The 23,703-nt window shown below is 38.2% G+C and overlaps 1 protein-coding gene across 3 annotated transcripts in view; it reads left to right on the top strand.

The window, feature by feature from the left end:
- LOC150019828 (platelet-derived growth factor D) overlaps positions 1 to 23,229 on the top strand; it is a 272,810-nt gene extending 249,581 nt beyond the window's left edge. For 2 of the 3 annotated variants that reach the window (XM_090268070.1, XM_090268068.1), the window contains exon 7: positions 5,245 to 5,800. In XM_090268070.1, coding sequence (XP_090124196.1) covers positions 5,245 to 5,370 — 126 coding nt within the window. In that variant the 3' untranslated portion in view covers positions 5,371 to 5,800. Of the gene's footprint in view, positions 1 to 5,244; positions 5,801 to 23,174 lie in introns of those variants that run through there. The other variant, XM_090268072.1, reaches the window with a different exon arrangement.
- The last annotated feature ends 474 nt before the right edge of the window (positions 23,230 to 23,703 follow it).

The following is a 23,703-nucleotide window of genomic DNA, read 5'->3' as shown; positions in this document are numbered from 1 at the left end:
TTCACCCATAGGTGATAAGAAATGACTGGCTGTTCTTCAGTAAATTTTTATTTCAGTGTGTGCTTGGAGCTGTGAATCATAGCTCAGAAAATAGGAAATCATTTTGAGATGGTTCCTATTAACAAATGTCCAACAGCAGCTGTAATTAATGCAATGATTTCCTTCCTTTAAAGTTGACCAAATAACCCATAACTAGTCAGTTTTCTTTCTGAGATAAAGGCTCTTCATTTTTGTTTTAACTTTCCACCATCTTGCAGATCAGTTTTGTTCTTTCCCCTTTCAACGCTGTGTACCTGAACTTAAGACTATTATATGGTCTGAAAGCTTTGAACATCCATGCTGTGATCAGCCAATAAAGCAGTCCAATTTTCACTTTGTTCAAACAGTGCTTTCCTGTCTTGTCTGGGAAACTGTCTGCCAATTCATTTTTCTCTTATCAGCAAAACATATATGCTGTGCTCACATTGCTTAATATAAAACACAAGGAAAATCCCTGAACAATCAGCAGATGAGTTAGAAAAACTGTCCAGGCTCTGCTCTCATTCCCAAGCACCCTCTCTTGTTTGCAATCAAATGAGGAAGCAAATCGGCAGAACACTGATTTTATAGGTGCCACTCATTGCAACTTATTAAGCTTTCATAATGGCCTTCTTTAAACAGAGAGTATTTATCATATGCTCATCTTCTTAGAAATCACTTTTCTCCCCTGCATCTGCCAGCCCCCCAATCTGGTTTACATGCAGACAGTCTTGGACAATAGCAGCTAATTCGTATTGAAGAGATTATTGGCAAAACTGCAGGACTCCAATCTCTAACCACTTCTTGGGCACTCTGACCAAATATGGCACAGTAGGGCTTTCTTATCTGTCATAGGCAGGCCATTGAATACCCCACAAGATAATTAATACATTCTTCAACCAATGCTTTTATTATTTTTTTCACAAAGAAGCAATGTCCATTATTTTCTATAGTTACCCAACAGGAAAGAACACGGGAGCAGTGAAAGACCAATGTCAACGTAATTCTGTTCTCAGTGCTTTCAAGTTTATTTCAGAAATGTGAAAGGATTAAAAGTGGTCCAAAACATGGTCCACTCTTGACCTCAGGTTTATTTCCTGGTTTGTTTGTTTTGTCCCCCGTGTTTGTCGGAGGTAGAATAGAGGAGATGCAGGGAGGATGTAAAAAGGAAAAATCATGCACATACACCCCCTTCTGCATTTAGGGTATCCACTACCACCTTCACCCAGGAGGCTTCTTTAGCAGCTACTGTGTTGTCAGCATGTTTCCTCACTGTACAAACAAAATTGCAATTTCATAGGTAAGGATAAGCTAGTCTCAAATTCTGGATCTGCCAATTACTAGCTCCGTGACTTTGGGCAAGTAACTTAATCTCTCTCTTTTCTTATCTGTGAATAAAATGATACTTAATAGTACCTAGTAGCATTGCAATGAACTCCAAATTATTTAATATTTTTAAAGTTGCTTATAACGGTTTATGGCAATAGCGTTAGTGATTATTTTTGATATTCTTGCCCTCAAAGCTCTTATAATCCAATTAATAGAGAGAATGAATAATAAATCATGTAAAATTGTGTGACACATATGTTAAGTGCAAAATTGCAGGAGAAAAAGATAGCAATGTAATTAGCTATTAAAACTGGTATTTGTACTAGCATTACCAAGATCAAATACTTCTGAGTCTTTATTCCTCCCTCATAAACTCTCTTAGGGTGTTCATTTCCCCCCAGATTTTGTCCTCATAAGTATTAGTTTGAAGCTATGCTACAAATGAGCCTCCATGTTCCACTCCCTGTTAATAGACCCCAGGCTTCCTAGTAGATTGAACATTGAATGATGCCAGTGATTTATTCTCCCCACTGGACCTGCCATGGAACAACATGGCTAAATGCTAAAGGGTATACTATCATGCATGAGTTCTAAGGACTCTGGGCCTATTTCTCCTAGTAGATGGTTTTGGTTTCTTTGTGATTTGAAACAGGTAACGTGAGGAGGAGAAAATTACTGGAAATATAATCCATTGTAAAGAATTGTGAGGGTGCCTTGCAAAGTCATGCAGACATGAAAGCAAGTTTTCACTGCATCTAACTTTCATACAAGGCCAAAGTATATCAGCAAATTATATCTTGTCTCCCCTCTAGCTCACACTTGGGGCCACACCCACCTTTGAGTCATAAAAGGAAATCATAAGCACATTGCGGAGGCACTGAGTCAGAGTGTTCTAGGAGCCTAGATGAAAAAGCCCTGCTCCCAGGTCCAAGTCCCTAAGAGACTCATAGCCCACTTTAAAGCCTCAGTTCTCTAATCTATAAGATGGTGAGGTTTTTCTGAGGGCCAAAGAAGTAGTGCATGTGTGCAAATTCTTTGAAAACTGAATAATGATACAGTTGTATGGTATGATATGACAGAGTTTAGAGTCTAAGAGGAAAATAGAGCAAAATTGATAGTGAAGGCTAACTGGGCCCTAAGAACCTAAAGAAGAAATGCAATTAGCATGTGATGACTAATGTTTGACTTTAGTGAAAGTCACAGCAGGGAAGAAGAGTTAGCTTCAATTTAAACTTACTAATTAAAAAATATATGTTTAAACTTACTAATTTAAACAATTGAGAATATACTTTATTAATTTAAAAAATACTGTCTTGATACACAAATGTTAATGTACAAAGATTTTAGTGGAGCCAGATCTGTTTTGAATTGTACAAGGTATTATATATTAATATATATGTAAAAACATAAACACATTTTCATTTATTTGTGGCTGGCTGCTAATGACTTTCATTAGGGAAAAATGTTGTACATCAATTAAAAATTAAGGACTTCCAGCCAAGATGGAGGACTAAACAGACACCCTACATCTCCCTCCACAACTAAGAAGGAATACAACTACCTCAAAACTAGAGACAACCAGAAGTTCCAGAAAATCAAGCTGCATGGAAATGCAACGAAGATATGAAGAAGAAATACTCATACAAACAGGCAGGAGGAATGGAGCGGATGTGGTGTGGTGGCAGCAGCAGTGGTGGCAGCAGTGACAGCAGCAGACCAGCAGAAAATGCAGCCAAACATTTTAAAAAGTTGAGAGGAATACCTAGGGAGCACTCCCAGCACTAGGCCAGAATGCACAGCTCATGGTTCTAGAGCTGGGGACAATAAAGCCTCATTGCTTCTGACTGTGCAAACCAGTGGGAGTTGGGGTGGAGGAAGAAACTGCTGGTGTCTCAGCAGAGTCCGCTTATTTAAAGGACCACCACGGACCTAGAATATCTGCAGACCCACCCACTCTGGGAACAGTGGCCAGGGCAACAGCTAGAGAGGTGGCAGTTCCATACAAAATGGGAGAAGTGCCTGGAAAGGGGGCAAGTGCTGAACAAGTGGCATTGTTTCCTCTCAGACGCTTCCCCCACACAAAGCACCACAACGTGGAGAATACAGATCACCCTGTACTGATGAATACCTAAGGATTCGCCCCTTACAACTTAACAGGTGCAACAGCTCTACCTAAGACACAGAGGCAAACAAACACAGAAGCCTGTCAAGATGAGAGGACATAGAAATATGACCCAAAAGGGGGAATGGATCAAGGTTCCCGTGGGAGAAATAAGTGATGAAGAGATAACCTAACAGATGAAGACTTCAAAACACTGATGATAAAGATGATCACAGACTTGACAGATATGCTTAAGTATGGCAAAAGCATAAGGGAAGAAGTAAAGGCTATGTGAAATGAAACGAAGGAAGATCCACACAAAACCAATGGTGAAGAGAAGAAAACTGGGGTTCAAATCAATGATTTAGAATATAAAGAAGAAAAAAAATAGGTGACCAGTAAAAAATGAGAAAACAAGAATTGAAAAAAATAAGGAGAGGCTTAGGAACCTCTGGGACAACTTTAAACTTACCAACATCCAAATCATAGGGGTGCCAGAAGGAGAAGAGGAAGAACTAGAAATTGAAAGCTTATGTGAAAAAATAATGAAGGAAAAAATTCCCATATTTGGCAAAGGAAATATACATATAAGTCCAGGAAGCACAAAGAGTCCCAAATAAGCTAGACCCAAAGAAGACCACAGCAAGACACATCATACTTAAAATGTCAAAAGTTAAAGATAAAGAGAGAATCTTAAAAGAGCAAGAGAAAAGCAGAGAGTTACCTACAAAGGGGCACCTATAAGACTATCAGCTGATTTCTCAAAAGAAACCTTGTAGGCAAGAAGGTACTGGCAAGAAGTATTCAATGTGATGAAAAGCAGGACCTACAACCAAGACTACTCTATCCAGCAAAGTTATCATTTAGAATGGAAGGGCAGATTAAATGCTTCCCAGAAAAGGTAAAGCTAAAGGAGTTCATCATCACCAAGCCATTATTATATGAAATGTTAAAGGGACTTATTTAAGAAAAAGAAGATCAAAACTATGAACACTAAAATGACAACAAACTCAACTTTCAACAACTGAATCTAAAAAATAAAAACAAAACAACTAAGCAAACAACTGGAACAGGAACAGAATTATAGTTGTGGGGATTATTTGCAGGGTTATCAGCTGGAGGGGGAAGAGGGAGAAATGGGGAAATGGTGTAGGGACTAAGAAGCATAATTGGTTGGTACAAATTAGACAGGGGGAAGTTAAGAATAATACAGGAAAGGGTGGAGCCAAAGAACTTATATGCATGACCCATGGTCATGAACTAAGTGGGGTGGGATTGCTGGAGGGAAGGGTAGGTACTGGGCAAATGGGAGTAAAGGGAAAAGAAATTGGGACTACAGTAACAACATAATCAATAAAATATACTTTTAAAAAAGGCAATAAAAATAAAAAATTTTTAGCCATACTGGTATATTATGTTCATGACTTTATTCATTGTGATGTCTACAAAAATAAGAATATGCTTAGTATTGTTATTTATTCATAACATATGCTTTGGCTGAAGAATCATTATGACAATATTTGGGACAGCACCTGGGACAAAGCAGGCTCTTAGGAAGCTATCGATAAATACCTGCAAGAACACCTGAGGTCATCTTGGTACTGCAGGTAGGTAACAGGAGGTATTACTCTGTGATTAGTTTTCCCTCCCACCTCAAGGAGTTGATGATTGTAAAAATATTTACATGTGTGAATTCTAAAGAGGATTTTCAAAGGGTTAAGAACCAGTTGTCACAAAGAGAATAAGTGGTATCTACTCTAATGGTTTTCTAACAGAAAATATATTTATTCTCCTAGGTATTAAAGTTTGAGCCTGGCCGTTTCAGGAGGAGGGGGAGACCAAATTCCATGACCCTCGTTGATATCCAATTGGATCACCATGAGCGGTGTGATTGTATTTGCAGCTCCAGACCACCTCGATAAATGAATATGCACATACATTAAGCATGAAATATCTTTTAGTTAAGGAGGGTGTGGTGAGGGTCCCTTTTCCCACCAGCAACCAAACTTACTACAAGCCTGCAAAGCAATAAATACGAGTGGTTGCTGAGTTCCAGCCTAGCTTTGTTAGTGTCACGGCAAGTAGAAAGGTATATCATCAACCTCTATATCCAAGAATATAGGACTGAGTTTAATAATAGTGCCTGAGGATATATCCATGTCTTCATGTAAACAGATCATATGGTTTATCATTATATATAACCAGGTATACCAGAGCTTACAATAAGGTTGATTCATTTAGATCATAAGAGACATATTAAATACATGAAACATGTCTTTGAAATATTTGGAAGATTAGTTTATTCTTAAATTTTGAATCACAAAACAATTTTGTATCTTGCTCTTCTAAAGAAAGCACCTTCATCGGCAGCCGTCCGTCTCGAGAGACGATGGTGTAGCTTATTAAGAGTCTATCTGCACCGCCGAGAATGGCTGTGCAGTCCGACTCGGGAGTGACACGGTATCTGTCTCCTCCCGTGTTGAATCGACATCTTGCGATGATGCTGGAGTGTCCTCTCCAGTGAAGCTGAAGCTACAGAGCCTGGGCAGGGTGATATGGAGGGTCTGCTGTTGCCCATGCAGCAGACCCCCCCTCTCTTCGCAGCTGAAGGGTCCAAGGGAAAGACGGAGTCAATACAGCTTGGCTTCAGGTGCGCCGCAGGAGTTGCCGGTGTTGACTACAATGTCAAACCGCCTTAGGGACTCCGGCTCCGGATTTTCTGTCGGGGTTTACTCCCTTAGCCTTTCCCCTGAAGAGGTATGCCGCAAGGCAGCGGAGGTTTTTTGGAGTCAGAGTTTTCCTTCTCTGACAAGAAAGCACCTTATATAGTAAAAATCAATAGATAAGCTTTTTTTTTTTATGTATACATCTTAATTATTAAAAAAGGAAAAATACAGTTTCTGGGGAAAAGGCACATACCAAACCATTTTTTTTTCCATGAGATACACTACATATTCACCTATGTGGACAATAATTACCTGTCTTCAAAAGCATGCCATAATAATATAGGTACTTTAGAAATTAAGTCATCGGGTCTTCTTTTTCTGCATCTTGCTGAGGCATTCAAATCCATATAACACCAGTCTCAGAAAGTTTTTTTCTCAGAAGCTTTATCATTATAATCCTACAGAAGACAATGTATAAGCTGCAGCAGAAATTTTAATTGTTTTCAAAAACCCATCCATGAAAGTAACTTCTTTGGAGGATAGCATGGAGACTCTGCATGAGCCTTTTAGGAAACTGTTCATTGAAAGATTTGGGCAGTTAAAAGTCAAAAAATTAAACATTGAAGTATTAACCTAACTGGAAAATAGATGGAATATTTGTTATGATCCATAGTTAATAATGGATTCGAACTCTCCAAACTATGCTAATTAAATTTATATATTTTGCTTTTGTGTCCCTGTCTCTTTGATATACAGACATGGATTTACAATGGCATTTTGTATCTGACAAGCCATCATGGATTATTTATAGCCTGAAAGCTTTTGCGTATTAAAACAACCCAAAGTCACTGATGTAATCCCTGATCATGTAGTCGCTCACCATCTCTGATTCCCTGTTTCTGAACTAAGTGAAAGCAGATCTGGGGTCTCTAGTTCTTTTCCAAATCTATGGAGCTTGTTCTAAAAAGACGGACTGCAAATTGTGAGTGCGTGCGTTTGGCCCTGCTCTACCACTCGAAACCTGTTTTTGCATTAATGGTTATCATCGGTGTTTAGAGGAATTTTTCCTCCCTGGCTCCTTACAGTCTATTTTAAAGGAGACTGACTCCAGGAGAAGGAAGTGATTCATCCTTCTCCAAAGTAAGATACTTAAGAGAGCAACACTGAAATCAAGATAGCTCAGGGGCTGCTCAGAGAGAATTACATTTTTCTTCCTGCTGTGAAAGAGAAAAGGAGAGCCAGAGTGCAGGGCCCTATTGACTAAAACCAGTTTCAGTGAGAGCTATGTGACAAGAGCTTGTTAAGTCCCTGTGTCAGGTGAGTGGCCACAGTACACTTGGATTTTTAAACATGGTGCTCTCAGTACCAAATTCTCAACTATGCTTAGCTCATTTCTTCTCAGTTCTTTGAGATGAAAGGCCAATGATTCTTGAAGATATACCTTCAAATTTTTCCTAAAAGTATCCAGTGTTTTTACCTCAGGGGGTGAATGATAAAATTAAGTAGAGATTGTTCAGTTGTCTAAAATCCCAGAGTGTAATCAGAAATAGCTGAGACAGAACACTGTAATAATCAAGAATCACTCTTCCCCTTCATGACCATTTTCAAGTTTCCTATGAAAATATTGGGTTCCTGTACCAAAATCAAAATGTGGTACATCACACTAACTTGTTCAGCTTACATCATATCTGTAAGTATGAAAAATTAGAGTGTTCAACCCAATTTTCAATAAACCTTTTAGCCTACAATTACCGGGATGGTTTTCAGTTAAAGCTCTATCTGTTCTTTTTATTTATTAGCTGAATGAAATGGAAGCAGGCATATTCACTCACTTCTTTTTCTTTTCCTTGTTGTTTTATTAAGACTTCTCCCTTCGTTATCTGTTATCTATTACACTTCCAACATGTAACCAATAAATCTGTTTCATTTCCATCAAAGGAATAAAAAACTCACTGTACAAATTACATTCCAGAACAATCCCTAATAAATCCACCTGAAATAATGCCTTTCATTCAATATGTTTTTATAGGTCAAAACACTTTCAAAAGTAGAATTTTTGTTTTTGTCATATTGGTAACATTCAGCTTTTTCCACTCACAGCAAATGTAATATGCCTCTTCATGAAAAATAAATGTCACTTTTGAAGAAAAGTGTACTCCATTATTTAGTATTCCACTGTAGCTTTAAAAGGTATATAATGTTGCAAGCTTACTTTTGCAAATGCATGAACCGATTTGGAGTGATAACATCTGATTTCTGAAGGCAGAGTTTTAGAATGTTGAGAGAGCACAAAACTTGTACACTGAAAATAGGGTTCTACTCTATCCCTGCCTTAAAGCCAGGCACCAAGGTGGGTCTTGGCTTCTGTTGTTCTCTTAGTGCTTTTGTTGCTTCTCTGTATGACTGTTTCCCCTCAGGCCTTTAAATGAAATACATTCTCCTCTGACATTGCTCACTTGAGAGGTCACAGCCCATCTCTTCCTGTGAGACCTGAAATCAATAACATCATAGACGCATTTTCCTTTTGTCCATCCTCACTGCTTTCCCATCTAGATGGACATCCTAGTGAGTGGGTGAGTGGTGTCAGCTCAGGGAGACCAGTTTAGGAGCTGCACTCATAGAAAATTTGGTTTATAATTTGGGTTGGAGGGGAAGTATAGAGAACTCTTCTCTCCACAAAACAATTTTTTGCTTTTGCTTTTAGCTTAGTCTTTATCATCATGCTACTGGAGACAGGACTAGAGCTGCACAGTGCTGGGTGAAACTCCACGACTTTATTTAGTTTAGTGGTTTTGGGTTGTTTGGGGAAAAAGGAGTAGAAACATATGTATGATTTAGCAAGAATCAATTTTACACGGAAAGAGAAGTTAGTGTGAGGGGGGGACAGGAAAAAGATCAAATAATGCTGTGCATAGTAGTTAATTCAGATAACTTGGATTTTTATGTAAAAAACTCATACTAGACATATACATAAGCAATGTTTTAATGCAAAGGCATTAAGAATTTTATTTCACTTCCTGAAATGTGCAGGTTTCCAGTTTTACTCTAGGAATAATTCAACAGACATATAAATGGTTCATATTATCCTAGGGTCTTCTGGTAGAGTATTTAATTAAAATGCATAGATTAGTATTCATGCCTCAATCCTTGGAAGTATGATTTTATTTATTGACAGCTCTGGTCAAATATGCTGGGAGAGAAAATATTTATAACTCACTGGTTTTATTGACATTCACTTAAATTCTATTGTTTTTAAAGATCAGGTTAAAGACTACACAAGCCTTCAAAACTTGATATAACATCCTGGGGTATTTCCCAAATATAATAGTTAGATATCAACATGGATAAGCAATTAACTGCTTACAACTATGTTTGCTGTTTATGTTACAGTTCTGATTTTGCAAATCAAATTTTATCTTGTTAAAAATAAATTTTATTTCTATAGAATTCTCTGAAAATTATTTTGCAGATTACATTCAAAGGAAGTGGAGCTGAGTCCATAATAAAAGTTACTGTGCTCAGTGAGCAAGTTATGAGCCAAGAATTCTTCATTTTCTAATAAAACATTAGACTTTCCAATTATTTTAAACTGTTAAATTGTTTGCCAGCTTTAGTGGCCAGGATCCAAATGTTAAAATCACTTTTGAATTCAATTTGTATTTTAAATAATGCTTATAATACAAATTCTCTTTTGAGGACTAAAGTCTAGGTCATATTCTCTAACCTATATCTTTGGTTGAGGCCAAATTACAAATTTATACTCTTCTAATATCTTCTAGCCTTTCTTGTTTGCCCTGTTACTTCCACATTTCTCCTCTTTCTCTACCCACAAATCTTCAAGTCAGACTTAGGATCGATGTCTACTTCAGGAAGGTACAGGAGGTCATTTGAGGAGATCAGGACATCAAATGCACCATTTCCCAACTGAGCAAGTAATAAGGCTGAAATTGCCAACTCTTAAGAAATCACTGCTTTTTGAAAGTTGAACACATCAAGTGAATGTTTTCCAATATTTTCCTTTTGGGTACAAATCTCAGAATATGGTAGTGCATATTTATTGACTTCTATTAAATGAAATTTAGCCACATTCAATATGGGGAAGTTATTAATTTAAATGTTTTAATTAGTCATTCAACAACAAAATATGTTAAAGTACACTATCCAGAATGCTTTGGGGTTGAAAACACAAGGTCCACAACAGAGGATAAAATTATAGAAAGATGTTGTAGGTGGCATAAACAAAAAGAACCAAGACCCTCCAGCAAATATATAGGTGAATGTAAGGAGTTTAAAGAATAGAGAGTTAGGTAAGCTCCTGGGTACACAAAGTCCCATGTGATAGCTAGCAAAAAATTTGTCTTTTACATGCAGGAGAGGAAGCCATGAGGCTTTCTGAGCATAGAGTGGGCTACAACTATGAGAAAGAAGACCTTGGGTTTACTGACAAGTCTGCCACTTTCTGTACCTATGTTTTTTCATTTACAAAATCAGAAGGATAGTATGTCCTATAGGTCCTTTCAATAGAACAATTTTGCAATTTTGGAAAATTCTTCAAGAAGGATGGGGGCAGGTTTATAAATTAGGAAGCTCCCCAAAGTTCCAGGGAATGAGACAAGGAGAGAAGTGAGACCTCAGAGACTGGAAGGAAATAGGCCCCCTGTGGTTGGGCAGACTGTGCGTTGCAAATCTCTATGAGATTCTATTTGCATAGACTAAGATGGCAAGAAAGATGAATAAGAGGATTCAAAGGTCCTAATAACTAAATGGGAGGTCAGTGCAGTCTTGGGAGCTGTCCTGGGGGAAGAAGACATGTGAGTTGGAATGTGAGAAAATGTATTCTCCTTGAAAAACTAAGGAGGAAGGAAGGAGAAGCTAATTTTGAGAGAAGAGAGCATGTTCTCTAGGAAGAACTAAGGCTTGTAATGTTCACTGGTAGTCATCTTTAGAGTGAAGAGGCTAGAACCATGAGAAGATGAAGGTAGAACCTGAAGGACATCCGTAATCACAGAGAATAGGAAAAAGAGAGGAATTCAGAAAGCTCACAACTATGTCTTCCAAAGCTTGGTAAATACTTAGAGAAGGCTAGTGAGCCCACTTAGCCCAGCACTGTGCCAGACTATACAGATTTAGAAAAGAACAAAACAGCCATCCTTTCTGCTCTTCCCAAACTACTATTAAACAAAAAATTAAATAAATAAGTATATTTGTTAAAAGCAAAAGCATAACATGGGATAACATTAAAAGATAGAATTTGGATCAGGGACAGAGGGGGTTTCCTTAAGAAGATGACATTGGATCAGAAACAGAAAGTTGAATAAATATTAGCAATGGGGAAAGTGGAAGGAAAGTGAGGCATTAATATGGTCGCATTAGAAAAAAACATTTTTGTGTGTGTCTGGATTAGAGATATTTTGAATGTTTAATGAACCAGACAGGTGTTGAAAGAGAGGTGAAGGTAGTTGTTAAGTATTTTCCCGAGGCTTCTGGCATAACAAACTGGAAAAGGAGAGGTGCCATTTGTTGAGGTAGGGACATGGGATTAGGAGATTTGGGGGAGATCAAGAATTCAGTGTGAGATATTAATGTCAAATGGTCTTTGACATATCCAGTTGAAGATATTAAATAGACAGGTCTGTGGTCTGGAGCTTTGAAGAGGGATCTGGGAATGAGATGTAAATCTGGGCATCATTAACATGTAGCTATTAAAAGCCACAGGAATGGTTGAGTCACTTAGGGAAGGGGGAATATTGTGGAGGAAATAATCACAGGGAAATTGTAAGAGTATAAAATTACCCTGAGTACCAGAGGAAGAAATTGCTCCAAGGGGAATGGGCCAATTTTATCAAGTATTGCAGAGAAGATGTAGGAGACACCTACTGATTTAACTGCCCTAAAACACTCCTCCCTATTCCCACCTCCACTCCTTTTCTGGGAAAAGCCACTTTATAGTGGCACTGTGCAATAGAAATTTGTGATGATGAGAATGTAGTATATCTGCACTGTCCCATTAGTGTAGCCACTAAGTATATGTGGCTATTGAGCTCTTGAAATGTGAGATGTAGCTGAAGACTTGAATTTTACATTTAAATGTGAATAATCACATTGTGAGTAGGGACTGCTATATCAACTGATGCATCTCTGAACTCTAGACATCACCACCTACAGAGTTCTGGCCACAATAACCACTTCATAGTAACACACACACACGCGTGCACACATGCACGTGCGTGGGCACACAGTCACGCGCACGCCCACACAGTCACGCGCCTCAGCTGAGTGTCCAGGGTAGCTGCACATGACCCCACCTGGGACCTAAGCCTTCCTTGGAATGTATAGATAGAACCAAGAGATGTAGACAGTTCCCTTTAATTATTTGGGTGGTAGGATGTAAAAATCAATGTCGATTGACAGCCATTCTCCTTCCATATAGACCAAAAGTCCAGAGAAAGTCAAACTACAAAGGGAGAGGGAAGAATGACACCAATGTTCAGAAAGTAGCTGAGTATCCTGAGGGCATCCCTTGTCCCCATAGGTCCTGATGTCTGACCAAATCTGACTCCTGGAGTCTGAGAATGCCAATGGTAAAGGTGTGAGTCATGTGATAAAATAATGTGGGAGTATGATGAAATGGAGGTTTGGAGTTAAAACTATTTTCTGGAGAAGTTGATTAGTGACTGGAACGAGAGAGATACAGTCAATTCTTATTATTCTCAGTAATTACTGTATGTTCTATAACATTACTACAGAATTAGTGAATACTGAATCACAGCTTCTGGGAAAACTACAAGGTTAGGTTACTGAGAGCTTCTGGTCACAACATGTATCTCAATCAATCAATACATAATGTTATTTTATGTGTGTTTCTGTTTAAAGACACCTTATTTGATATATTTTGTTGATTCGGTAACATTGAACTCACAACCAGCAGCACTATAACTCATGCCTAAGTAAAGTTTATCTAACACATAGGTCATCATGAGTCACGTCACAATCTCCTTGTGCTTAGGAATCCCAGACAACACTTCAGCACTATACTTGAAGGCCATTTTAAATGGTAAAATCACAAACAAGATGCACAAAACTGTGAAAAACATGATACAAAATAGATCATGAGAAGAACACTTGTTTATGAGAGCTGAAGCAAGAGGTAGAATGTCACCTTGAATGACCTTAACTGGGAACATGTGTTTCAGACAACTCAAACTTTTTAGTAATCTGTGCATGTTCATAATGGCCACAATAACAACCCCACCACATGTATTGATTTTGGAGGTACATATAAATTTTCTGGACTAGGCAAATTTGCAGCAATCAAAGCTGCAAAAGATGGATATTTGCTGTAATAATAGTGCCTTTTTATTGAGTATTTACAATGCACTAGAAAGTTTTCTAAAGCTTCCATGTATTTAGTTAATTTTCATAACTCAGTGATAAATGGTTTCTGTGAAATTTAAAAAATAATATTGCAATTGTTTTAATAATAATGTTACAATTTAAACTTACTTAAAATTTATACTTAATAAAAATATAAAGCAATGTTATTTTGTTTATTATGCTTCATAACGAGAAAAACATAAAGCACAGAGAGTTCAAGTAAATTTCCCAAGGTCAAAAAGTAGTAAACTCCAGGCAATTCCTCTATAATCCACAGCCTTAATCACCTTACAACCCCATATTTCCAAGTCACTGGATAGGAGGCAGAATTAAAGAATTTCTTTGTAAAGTCTTCTCATCTAAAATCTCAAGCATGGTCATCAGTGAACATTCTGGTCAAGCTTCATTTCTTTAATTCATAATAACTATCTAATATAACATAAGATAAGCACAATTCTAGGTACCAGGGACAATAAACATAACAAGGAACAACACATGTTCCAGCTTCCTGGAATTTATACCAAGGTAGAAACAGAAAATAAACACATATAATTTCATATAATGATAAGTGCCATAAGAACAAAAAGTAAGTTAGAGAATCTAAGGAATGTCTTCTAAGGAGGTGACATTTTTGCTCAGATCTAAAGGAAGAGAAAAGGTAATAGGTAGAAATATGTTGGGGAAGAGCATTCTATGCAAAGGAAGTAACAAATGCAAAGATCTTGATGCAAAAAGAATCTAGGGATGGTGTAAGAAACAGCAAGAAGGACAGAGTGAAGTAGGCAAGGAACTCGATGGTGAGAAACCAGGTAAAAGAAGTGGCAGGGCCAATGTATATGGGGGTCTCATAGCGTGGTAAGGAGTTTCTATTTTGAGTGTGCTGGAAGTGCTTAGTTTTAAACAGGGAAGTGAAATAACATGACCAATTTTAAAATTTTTCTCACCGTGTAGAAATTTGACACAAGGAAAATGAGAATAGAAGAAGCTTAAGGAAGCAAACAGGAGAGAGGAGAAGCTTCATCCAGGGAGGCTGAAGTAGAGGAATTGAGAAGCAGGCAGTTTCAGGACTATTTGAAAAGGAAAGCTGTAAATTTAGAGCACAAGGCAAAGAGATGAGTCAAGAACGTCTCCAAGGATCCAGGCCCAGACTCCCCAGACTCCTAGGCTAATGTTAGAACATTCACCTGATGGGGAAGACAATGAGTGATTGAAGGAGGGTTGGGCGATGAAAGATTCAGTAGTTTCTTCAAACTTTTACAGCCTTTTACTAAATTCAAAATCCTTGATTTTTTATGTTGATTTCTGGTTCTCCTGAAAAGTTTGCACCTCAATATGTTGGAGTAAATCATCTTACTTATTCATTGAAAGCTTCATTTTATAAAAATCAAAACAAAAACAAACTTTTTCCCTAGTTAAACATTATCTTAACCTCAGTTAAAATTATGGTTATTACTAGAATAAAACCTGAAGATTTGTGTGATGAATTACTTGCCACCATATATACAAATATACCTAAATGAAGACACTTGAGTATAATCTAGAGCTCTGACAAGATGTGGTAAACAGATTCACAAATAACCTTTGTTGAGAAATATAACCTGCACTCATCTGACACTGCAATGGAGAAACAACAAGATCAACAACAACACAGACCAAATCAGCAAGTGTATTAATTGAAAAAAACAAAAAACAAAAAACTATTTTGGTCAACTATCTACCCAGAAATGGTTTCAAAACCAAACTAAAAATAGTTCTCTGAATTCCAATACCTCAAGTTCACCCCATTAGGCTTTACAAGAACTGAACTCATTTCCTGTTTTATCCATAGGAGGAAACATATTTCTCCAGCAGACATTTTAATGAAATATATGAGCATTTGCACAAGACTGGGACTAACATGACTTTCCTTTTTCTTCTCATAGAAATTAAAAATAGAATAAAAGCCATAGAGCTTTGAATAATAATAGGTCTAAATTTTATCTTAAAATAGAATAAAGGAAGCAAGGCAGCACTTAATCATCATCACAACATTGTATCTAGAATACATCTAAGGTTTGATAACATTTTTTTTCAGTGCTTTGTTCACCAGCCATTTTTTGAGACACTACTATGTTTCAGGCACTATACATGGTGCTAGGAGTAGGCTAATAATACCATCTTAATTCTTGCCCTTGCTGTACTTTCAGTCTAACACTGATAGGTAGTACAAAATTGATTATCTGAGCAACTTTGAGAACCATGGAGATCAGGGCCTCTCCACTTCCCTTTGACAGTGTCTCAAGCTCAGATCTATTGACACTTGAGGCTTCATAATTCTTTGTTCGGGGAGGGGGTTGTCCTGTGCATGGCAGGCTATTTAGCATCACTCTTGGCCTCTACTTACTAGATTCCAGCAGCACCCAGATCCCATTAGTAAAAAATTTTTAAATGTGTCCAGATATTGCCAAATGCCCCCAGAAAAAGAAATTTATCTCTCCATAAGATCTTTAGAAGATGGTATTAGCAATATAATTCTAGTTTTCTCTGGGGTCTCCCATTTATTTGTTCTGCTAAGTTGCCTTTTAGCAAATGGTATTGCCTGCTGAGGAGATTGAGGATTAGGCTAATGTGGACAGGCCAGTCAGTCAAACCAGGCAGAACTGTTCTTAGAAGGCAACAGAATTCTTTTGCCAGCTTCTGAAATACAAAAGCAATAACTGTTTCTGGACAAAAATATCAGCTTGCAGAATATTCATTTATTCAACAAAAAAGTTATTAGTTGTCTTCTCCCTTTTAGACAAGGCACGATTTGTAGGTGCTTGGGATAGGGAACAGAACAGACCAAATATCTCTGTCCCTGTGGAGTTAAGTGTGGCTATGTGTGATAGATTGGATTATTTGCCCCAATTCTTCACCTCTTTTTTACATCTACATGAATGACCTGGCTTCACAGACAGGGTTTACTTCTGTATCCCTTGGTTATAGTTTTGATCACATGACTTGCTTTGGGCAACAGGATGGACAACAGGATGTCAAGAGACATAATGCAAGCAAGGTATTGAGATGAACTTGCCAAGTAGAGTTTGCCCTCTTGGGCTTCTGCCATCCCAGTGGGAAAAAAATTCCCTGGCTACCTGGCTAGTCCACTGACTCTCTAAGAGGAAGATAAGAAACCTGTTACATAGTGCTATCCCATGAGACTTGAATCTTACAGAAGACCACCCAGCCTAGCCTTGTCTAGATCAGATGACTCCCGGCCTGCATGCAGATGCAGGATAAATACGAGCTTATTGTCTCATGTCACTGAGATTTTGCAGCAGTTTGTTGCACAGCAGTACACCTCACTTTAGCTAATGAAATTAGATTAGATGTGGAATGTGTCAGTTCTATGGGGGAGAGGAATCTTTAAAAGCCACTATGTATTGCCCCAGCCCCTTCCTATTGCAGCAGTGATTATGAAAGTTTACAAGGTCTATCCAGAAAAAGTCCAACCATTGTTAATATAACAAGAACAGTTTGCACAACATCGGTGTAAACTGACAGCCATATAGAGTGGACTAGAATGTGCATGTGTGAACAATGATGACTTCACTGTACTAGTCAGTGGGGGCAGTAGACACTGTTGAGTGAGCATGTGTACTGTGTGACCATCACATTCAAAATGACTGATTGAGTAGAACAATGAATCTACATCAAATTTTGTGTTAAGCTTGAACATCCTTCCTTGGAAACTATTCGGGTGATTCAGAAGACCACGAATATGGGCAAATGGTGATTGGCAGCTTCATTATGACAACGTACCCGCTCATGCATCATGTCTCATGCAGTTTTTTTGTGAAACATTAAATCAACCAGGTGACTCAGCCCCGCTATAGCCCAGATTTGGCGCCCTGTGACTTCTGGCTTTTCCCAAAAATAAAATCACCTTTGAAAGGAAAAAGATTTTAGACCATCAGTGAGAGTTAGGAACATACAACATGGCAACTAATGACAATGGGGAGAACTTTATGAGTTTCCAAGGTACCTACTTTAAAGGGTACTGAAGTGTCATCATCCTATGTACACTATTTCTTATATCTTGCATCTTCTTCAATAAATGTCTTTATTTTTCATAGTACATGGATGGATACTTTTTGGACAGACTTTGCATGTTAAGTCACAGCTGATATCAACCTGGTTCCCTGGGTGACTATGTTGAACAGAATCCCTGATGACCCACACTAGATATACAGCCTCAGAAAAAAATAAAACTATGTGGTATTAGGTGATGTCATTTCTGTTACTGATACTGCCACATAACCTAGCTTGACTGATATGGGAGGTCTCCATAAAATTTTGAGGTCAGGAATGGCGTGATTTGACTCATAAATAAATAACATTGGCTATGTTGAGAATAAACTGACATGGGTAGGGGCAGAAGCTAAGAAGTAGATTAGGGGGTGGTTAAGGAAACCAAAAATGTAGGCAAGAGATTAAGGTAGCCTAGGGGACTATGGTAGCTATGAGAAATGGAGCTGATGCCACCTTAGAAAAGATTAGGACACGAAGCAGTTACTGGAACTCCAGAGGAAATAGAATCATGTAGTGTAGGCCAGTTTGGGAAGAATGGTGACCTTCATAGCCAGGTTGAAGCAAAGTCACATGGAGAAAATCAGGGGCATACATACCTTCACCCAGTGGTTCTCAAAGTGAGGTTCCCAGACCAGCTGCATCAGCAACTCCTGAGAAGTTAAAAAATGCAAATCCTTGTCTCACTCAAGAATCAGAAACTCTAAGGTTGAGGTCCAGCACTCAATTTAACAATCCCTGCATGTGATTCAGATGCATTCTTAAAGCTGAGAACCAATGAAGCAATCTTATTCCTTCTACCTAATCTCCTGTTAGGGCTCCTTCCCATGACCCAAACCAAAGGAAAGAGCAGAAAAATATAATTCTCCTGTGTGCCTGGAAGAACAACTGGAAATATTTGCTGAATACCACTAAAAATCTTTAGTGGTATAAACCCAGGTCCTTATAATGATCTAAAAAATTCAATAAAATTTGGTTTCCACTAGCTTCCTAACTTCACCCGCTGCCATTCAACCTAGCACACCCTATTCCAGTTCTATACAAAGTAAGCTCCTACCTTAGGTCCTTAGCACTTACTATTTATTTTGCCAAGAATATTCTTTTATTAGATATTTTCAAGGTTTTGTCCCTTATGTTCTTTGAAACTTTACTTTAAATACTTTAGCTAAAATTGACTTTCCTTCAATTATTGAACCCCTTTCCCTGCTTTTATTTACTGAAAGCCAGAAGACTTCTTTCCTTTTCACATAGTAGATACATTTTACTTATTTATCTACTTGCCCTCGTTATAAGCTCCACAGAGGCAGATTTTAGTCTGTTTTGTTCACTATTCCAAGCACCTATCATTGTGCTTTGTCTATAGGGGAGAAGGCATCTAATACCTTTTTTTGTTGAATAAACAAATATCCTGGAAGCTGATATTTTTTGTCATCAGAAACAGTTGTTGCTTTTGTATTGGCTAAAGGACTCTGTTGCCTTCTACGATCAGTTCGGGCTGGTTTGATGGACTGGTCCATCCACATTAACCTAATCCTCAATCTCCTCAGCAGACAATATCATTTGCTAAAGGCAGCTTTGCTGAGCAAATAAATGGGAGACCCCAGAGAAAGCCAGAATTTTGTACTTACCCTACTTAGATCTTGATAATTAGTCTCTTTGTAAGTACATCCTCCTTGAATTATCCCACTTTAAATGAGCCTCTGTGTGACTAATATAGGAGTCTTGGAGATAAATGAATAAATATTTTTTTAAATGTACACATAGCCAATAGTGTCAAATGCTGCTGAAGGGACAAAGTGAGGATTTATAATGGACCTTTGATATCATGATAGACTGTTTGAGAAAAAAGCCAGTTAGGGTGCATTTGAGACAGAATGGTAGGAAGTATGTATATAATCTGGAAATTAGCCCAGTTCCCTAAAAAGCCTCAGTAATATTGAGAGCAATACTATTAGGCTCTGAGTTATCCATAATTCAGTTTGCTAACCATGAAACCAGACATCAGAAACCTGCGAGTCATCCTATACCCTCATTTATTTAAACATCAAATCAATTAACAAACCATGTAAATTATTCAGTAGCGGTGGTTCCCAAACTTGGGGATGTATCAGATTCATCTTGAGGGCTTGTTAAACCAGAATCACAGGCCCTACTCCCAGAGTTCTGATTCTGTAAGTCTCCAGGTGATGCTAATGTTGCTGGTCATGGGACCAACTTTGGAGACCATAAGAAGAATATAAGCTGGGAAAGTTAAGCTCGGGGAATCCAGTGGCTTATGTGCTAGAGTTTTGTTTTGTTTTATTGTCTGATTTTCTTTAAGTGTATGGGTGTTGCATATCTGACTTCACAGGCCACGGTGAAGTTCATCATCTACTTGGGAAAGCTATTAAGGTAAGTGTTGAAAGTCACCTTTAGAAAATGGAAGAGTAACAGCTGAATGTTAAAGTTGTTTATTTAACAAAATGAGGTTTCAAACCTCTCTTGAAAATCACTGGGCTTAAGGAGTTTTGAATATTATTTTTGAGTTCTTTAATCATTTCTCTTATCAGTTTTGTGATTCATCATATTTTCAAAGGTGCTACACTTATCTTGTGTAAAGAGTTGCATCCTTTTTTCCCTGTGAAACAGTACTTATCATTTTATGAAAAATAAACTGGTAAGATTTCTATAGAGCACAAAGCAAGGTTATGTCTCCAGACAGAATGTATTTGTAGGATTATAGTGCATTTCTGTATTGTTGATGAAATGCAGTTATGTTAAATTGTCAGTATTTTCCTAATTGACCCACCTTTCTTATATAAGCATAGCTTAAAATCCTATGAAAGGGTAACTATTCAATCTTCACAAAATATATATTGATTTAGGATCACCCCTAAAATGGCCAAGACCACGAATTTAATCTGTAGACAGGTTAATGGTTGTGTTAAAATTTATCTGAAATGAGCCGATGGCTAGGAACCAAATGTGTGGGTAGTTGGCAAACTATTAAAGAAAGTTGGCTTATTGGGGTTTCAAGTGTCTATCCAGAGAAGGAAATTATTGTTGGTAAAAAGTGAATTTTTTTAAAAATATATTTTTACTCCTTTTGTTAGAGATAGGTTTATGAAAAAACTTAAAAAATGATTAAGGAAAAGTAGCTCCATCTAATGTAAGCTATGAGACAGCAAGAAATATTATTGTCAATATAATTTTTAAAGAATGTGTTTTTTGGTCAGGTGAACATTTGGGTGGACACATTGGATGGTAGTGTTGAGGAGAGCATGGGCTGGAGGAAAGAAGGAGCTCTGAGGAAAAAGAATGAAATGGGGAGCTGAGTAGAAAGCTCTGGGACAAGATAGAGAAGAGGCTGGTCCAGGAAGCCTGACCAAAGTTAGGCTTTGGAAGGCAGTGATGATGACAGTTTTGTTCTGAAGCCAAGGAGGAAATCGGGACTCTGACAGATGGACAGAAAGCATCTTACTTTTTACAGACAAAGACAGGAGGAGCTAGGGATAAGAATACCACAGCCTAACCAAACATAAACTTATTTTGGAGAGGTTGAGAAGGATAGGAGAGGGTGGGGGAGCCTCAGCACCACCCCGCTGTAAGCTGAGCAGGACTGACAGTGACCACAGGAGACCTGTCATTTACCAAATTTCCCTCTGGTGGGTACTCTGAGTTGCCCACAAATCTTAGTCAGATATTTTCACATTGTAAATAGATGTTGGAAAAAACACTGAGCTAAAATAGAAATGGGCAAAAGGAAAAACATATTCCTACCTCCTCTAGTCCCACCCCCAGGTGGTAGCAGCACACAGTTTCAAACAACAAAAAACATTTTCCTCATTTTCCGCACGGAGTCTATTAACTGACCCACTATCTCTATAACAGGGCTCTTTCCTTCAAAACCCTGGGAGAAAAGACTGCGTATATACCCTTGGTGAACAGGAGCCAGGAGCATTTAATACTAGTCATTCTGATCATGGCTCAAGCAATAGTTGCTAATATGCATAGAGTATATGCAGGATTGTTCTAAGTATGCATCATCACTCATTCATTTAACTCTTATAAAAATCTTATTCTTTTACCATGCACATTTTAAAGATGAGACAACTAAGAGGGAAAATTGTATGTTGCAAAGCTAAAAAGGTTCAAAAACAGAACTAAACCCAGAAGGTCTGGTTTCAGGGGCCTCTGCTCCTACCCACCATACTATACAGACCTATGAGAAGAGGCTGTTCTTCTGGGCTCTGGTTCTTCAGGGGATATTACAGTTGGATTTGAAACAGTAGAACACAGACCAAAATTGAGGATCATGAATAAACCCCATGCATCTGTAGTTTGCTCATGCTGTTTCTTCCTGTTTGGCATCTGGCTCATGCACACTACCCTTCTCTGTTCGGTGAGCCATTTCACATCTTCCAAAGTCCACCTTCGTACCACTACCTTACAATGTCTTCTTTGCCCCCTCCCCTTGCTCTTTCACTTACACTCTCTAGCATTCTCTACAAACCTTTGCTTCCTATACCCTTCATGACATTTCATCCTATGTAATCATTCATTCATGTAACTCGATATGCCCTGTACTCTCTAGAGGTTCTATCTTTATCTTCTTTGAATTCCTAATGCCTAATGCAGTGTGTGACAAATAAAAAGTGTCCAATAAACTGAATTAATTAAACAATCAATTAAATGTCCTGAAAATCATTGTCTTTCTCGGCACATGAGTCACTAGGGTTATATATTTCACTAACTAGACACTTTAGGTGTCTGTAAGAATTATAAATGCAGGGCAGTCTTCTTGACTTGGAAATTAGAGGATTAAAAAATGAAATGACTTATTTCAACTCTGATAACACTCTTCACATTGACTCCAATTCCTTGTAACTTGTGTATGTGTTTGCTGTCTTGGTTCCTGCTATATCCCCAGGCCAGGGGCAGTTAGTGGTATCAAGTGGGTGCTTCTGGTCACTTTCTAGAATCAGAGACCTATGTCTCTGCTGCCAACTTTCTCTAAAATCTTGGGGAAGCCTTACCCATTCTGGCCTCAGTTTTCTTCCCTTTATAATAATAATCAATTTGAATTAAAGTATGTGTTTTACTTCCGTAGAGACATGAGATTTTTTGGTCATGGAGAGGCATGAGATTTCAGGTCTATAGAGCTGTACATTCACAATGGTAGAATGGTCAGAAGTACTTAGCAATCAGCGAGCCAGCAGAGGGCATTCTCAATTCCATTGTCATTGGAAGAAAATGTCAACAAGGGCACTTTATGGAGAGCAGAGCTGGCAGCAGTACCCAACTGAGTGATCACACAAATGACAATGATCTATTTAACTGGGGATGCTCTGGATTAGAAGACATGTAGTTCTCAACCTCTCTGAAACTTTGATATAAGCAGCTGAAAAGAGAGAAAATAAACTGATTGGAAGTAACTAGAATCCAAGTATTCAAATGGTGTTTCAACACAGTGATCAATGAACATAATACCATTTCTGAGTGTTCCAAACTCTCACTTTTTCATTGGAAGTCACACTAAGCTTAGGGCAAAGGGAAACCCTCCTATTTCTCTTGTTTGCATATCAGAGGTAAATACAATTTACACAAAACTGAAAAAGCACAGGGGCACCTCAACCTTTTCTTTATTCTTCCTAAAACAGCAAACTCAGAAGAGCTGAGGCTGGAAACATGGTCTGGGACTGATATGAAAATGAGAACACCAGGCTTCACACTTGGCAGCTTCTGATTCCTGTGAAGTGAAAATTTTTTGCTTTGAAAGCAGTGTTGAAAGATGGTAAGAGATATAAGTGTGATGTTAACGATTTGTATTCCACTCGTGTTTTCTCAAAAGGCTCAGGGCTTGAAGACCCATAACATGTTGAATAACCATAGTCAAAATTGTCAGCAGCTTCCTTTCCAGCTGCTTGGTGCAGCAGCTGATAAGCAGCCTCTGTGTACAGCAGCAGTCATTGAGTTACCTCTGCAAGCTCTGGAGATTCAACAGCTGCAGTTCTTTCCTACATCTGACGCTCCTGGGGGGCTGGGGGAGGGAGCCAATGAGAAGTGACAAACCAGCCACAAGCTATTGAACACTAACACAGCTGCAAATTCTTCAACCTAAGCAGCATCTGGCACCATCTCCATAAAGAGGTGGCTGTTTTTATAAAGAAAATATAGTTCCCCAAGGGT

This window comes from Furipterus horrens, unplaced genomic scaffold (genome assembly GCF_987537825.1).
Source record: "Furipterus horrens unplaced genomic scaffold, mFurHor1.1.pri manual_scaffold_2, whole genome shotgun sequence".
Taxonomy (NCBI): domain Eukaryota; kingdom Metazoa; phylum Chordata; class Mammalia; order Chiroptera; family Furipteridae; genus Furipterus; species Furipterus horrens.
Note: the sequence above shows the minus strand (reverse complement) of the source record. Positions and strands in the feature narration are given on the sequence as shown.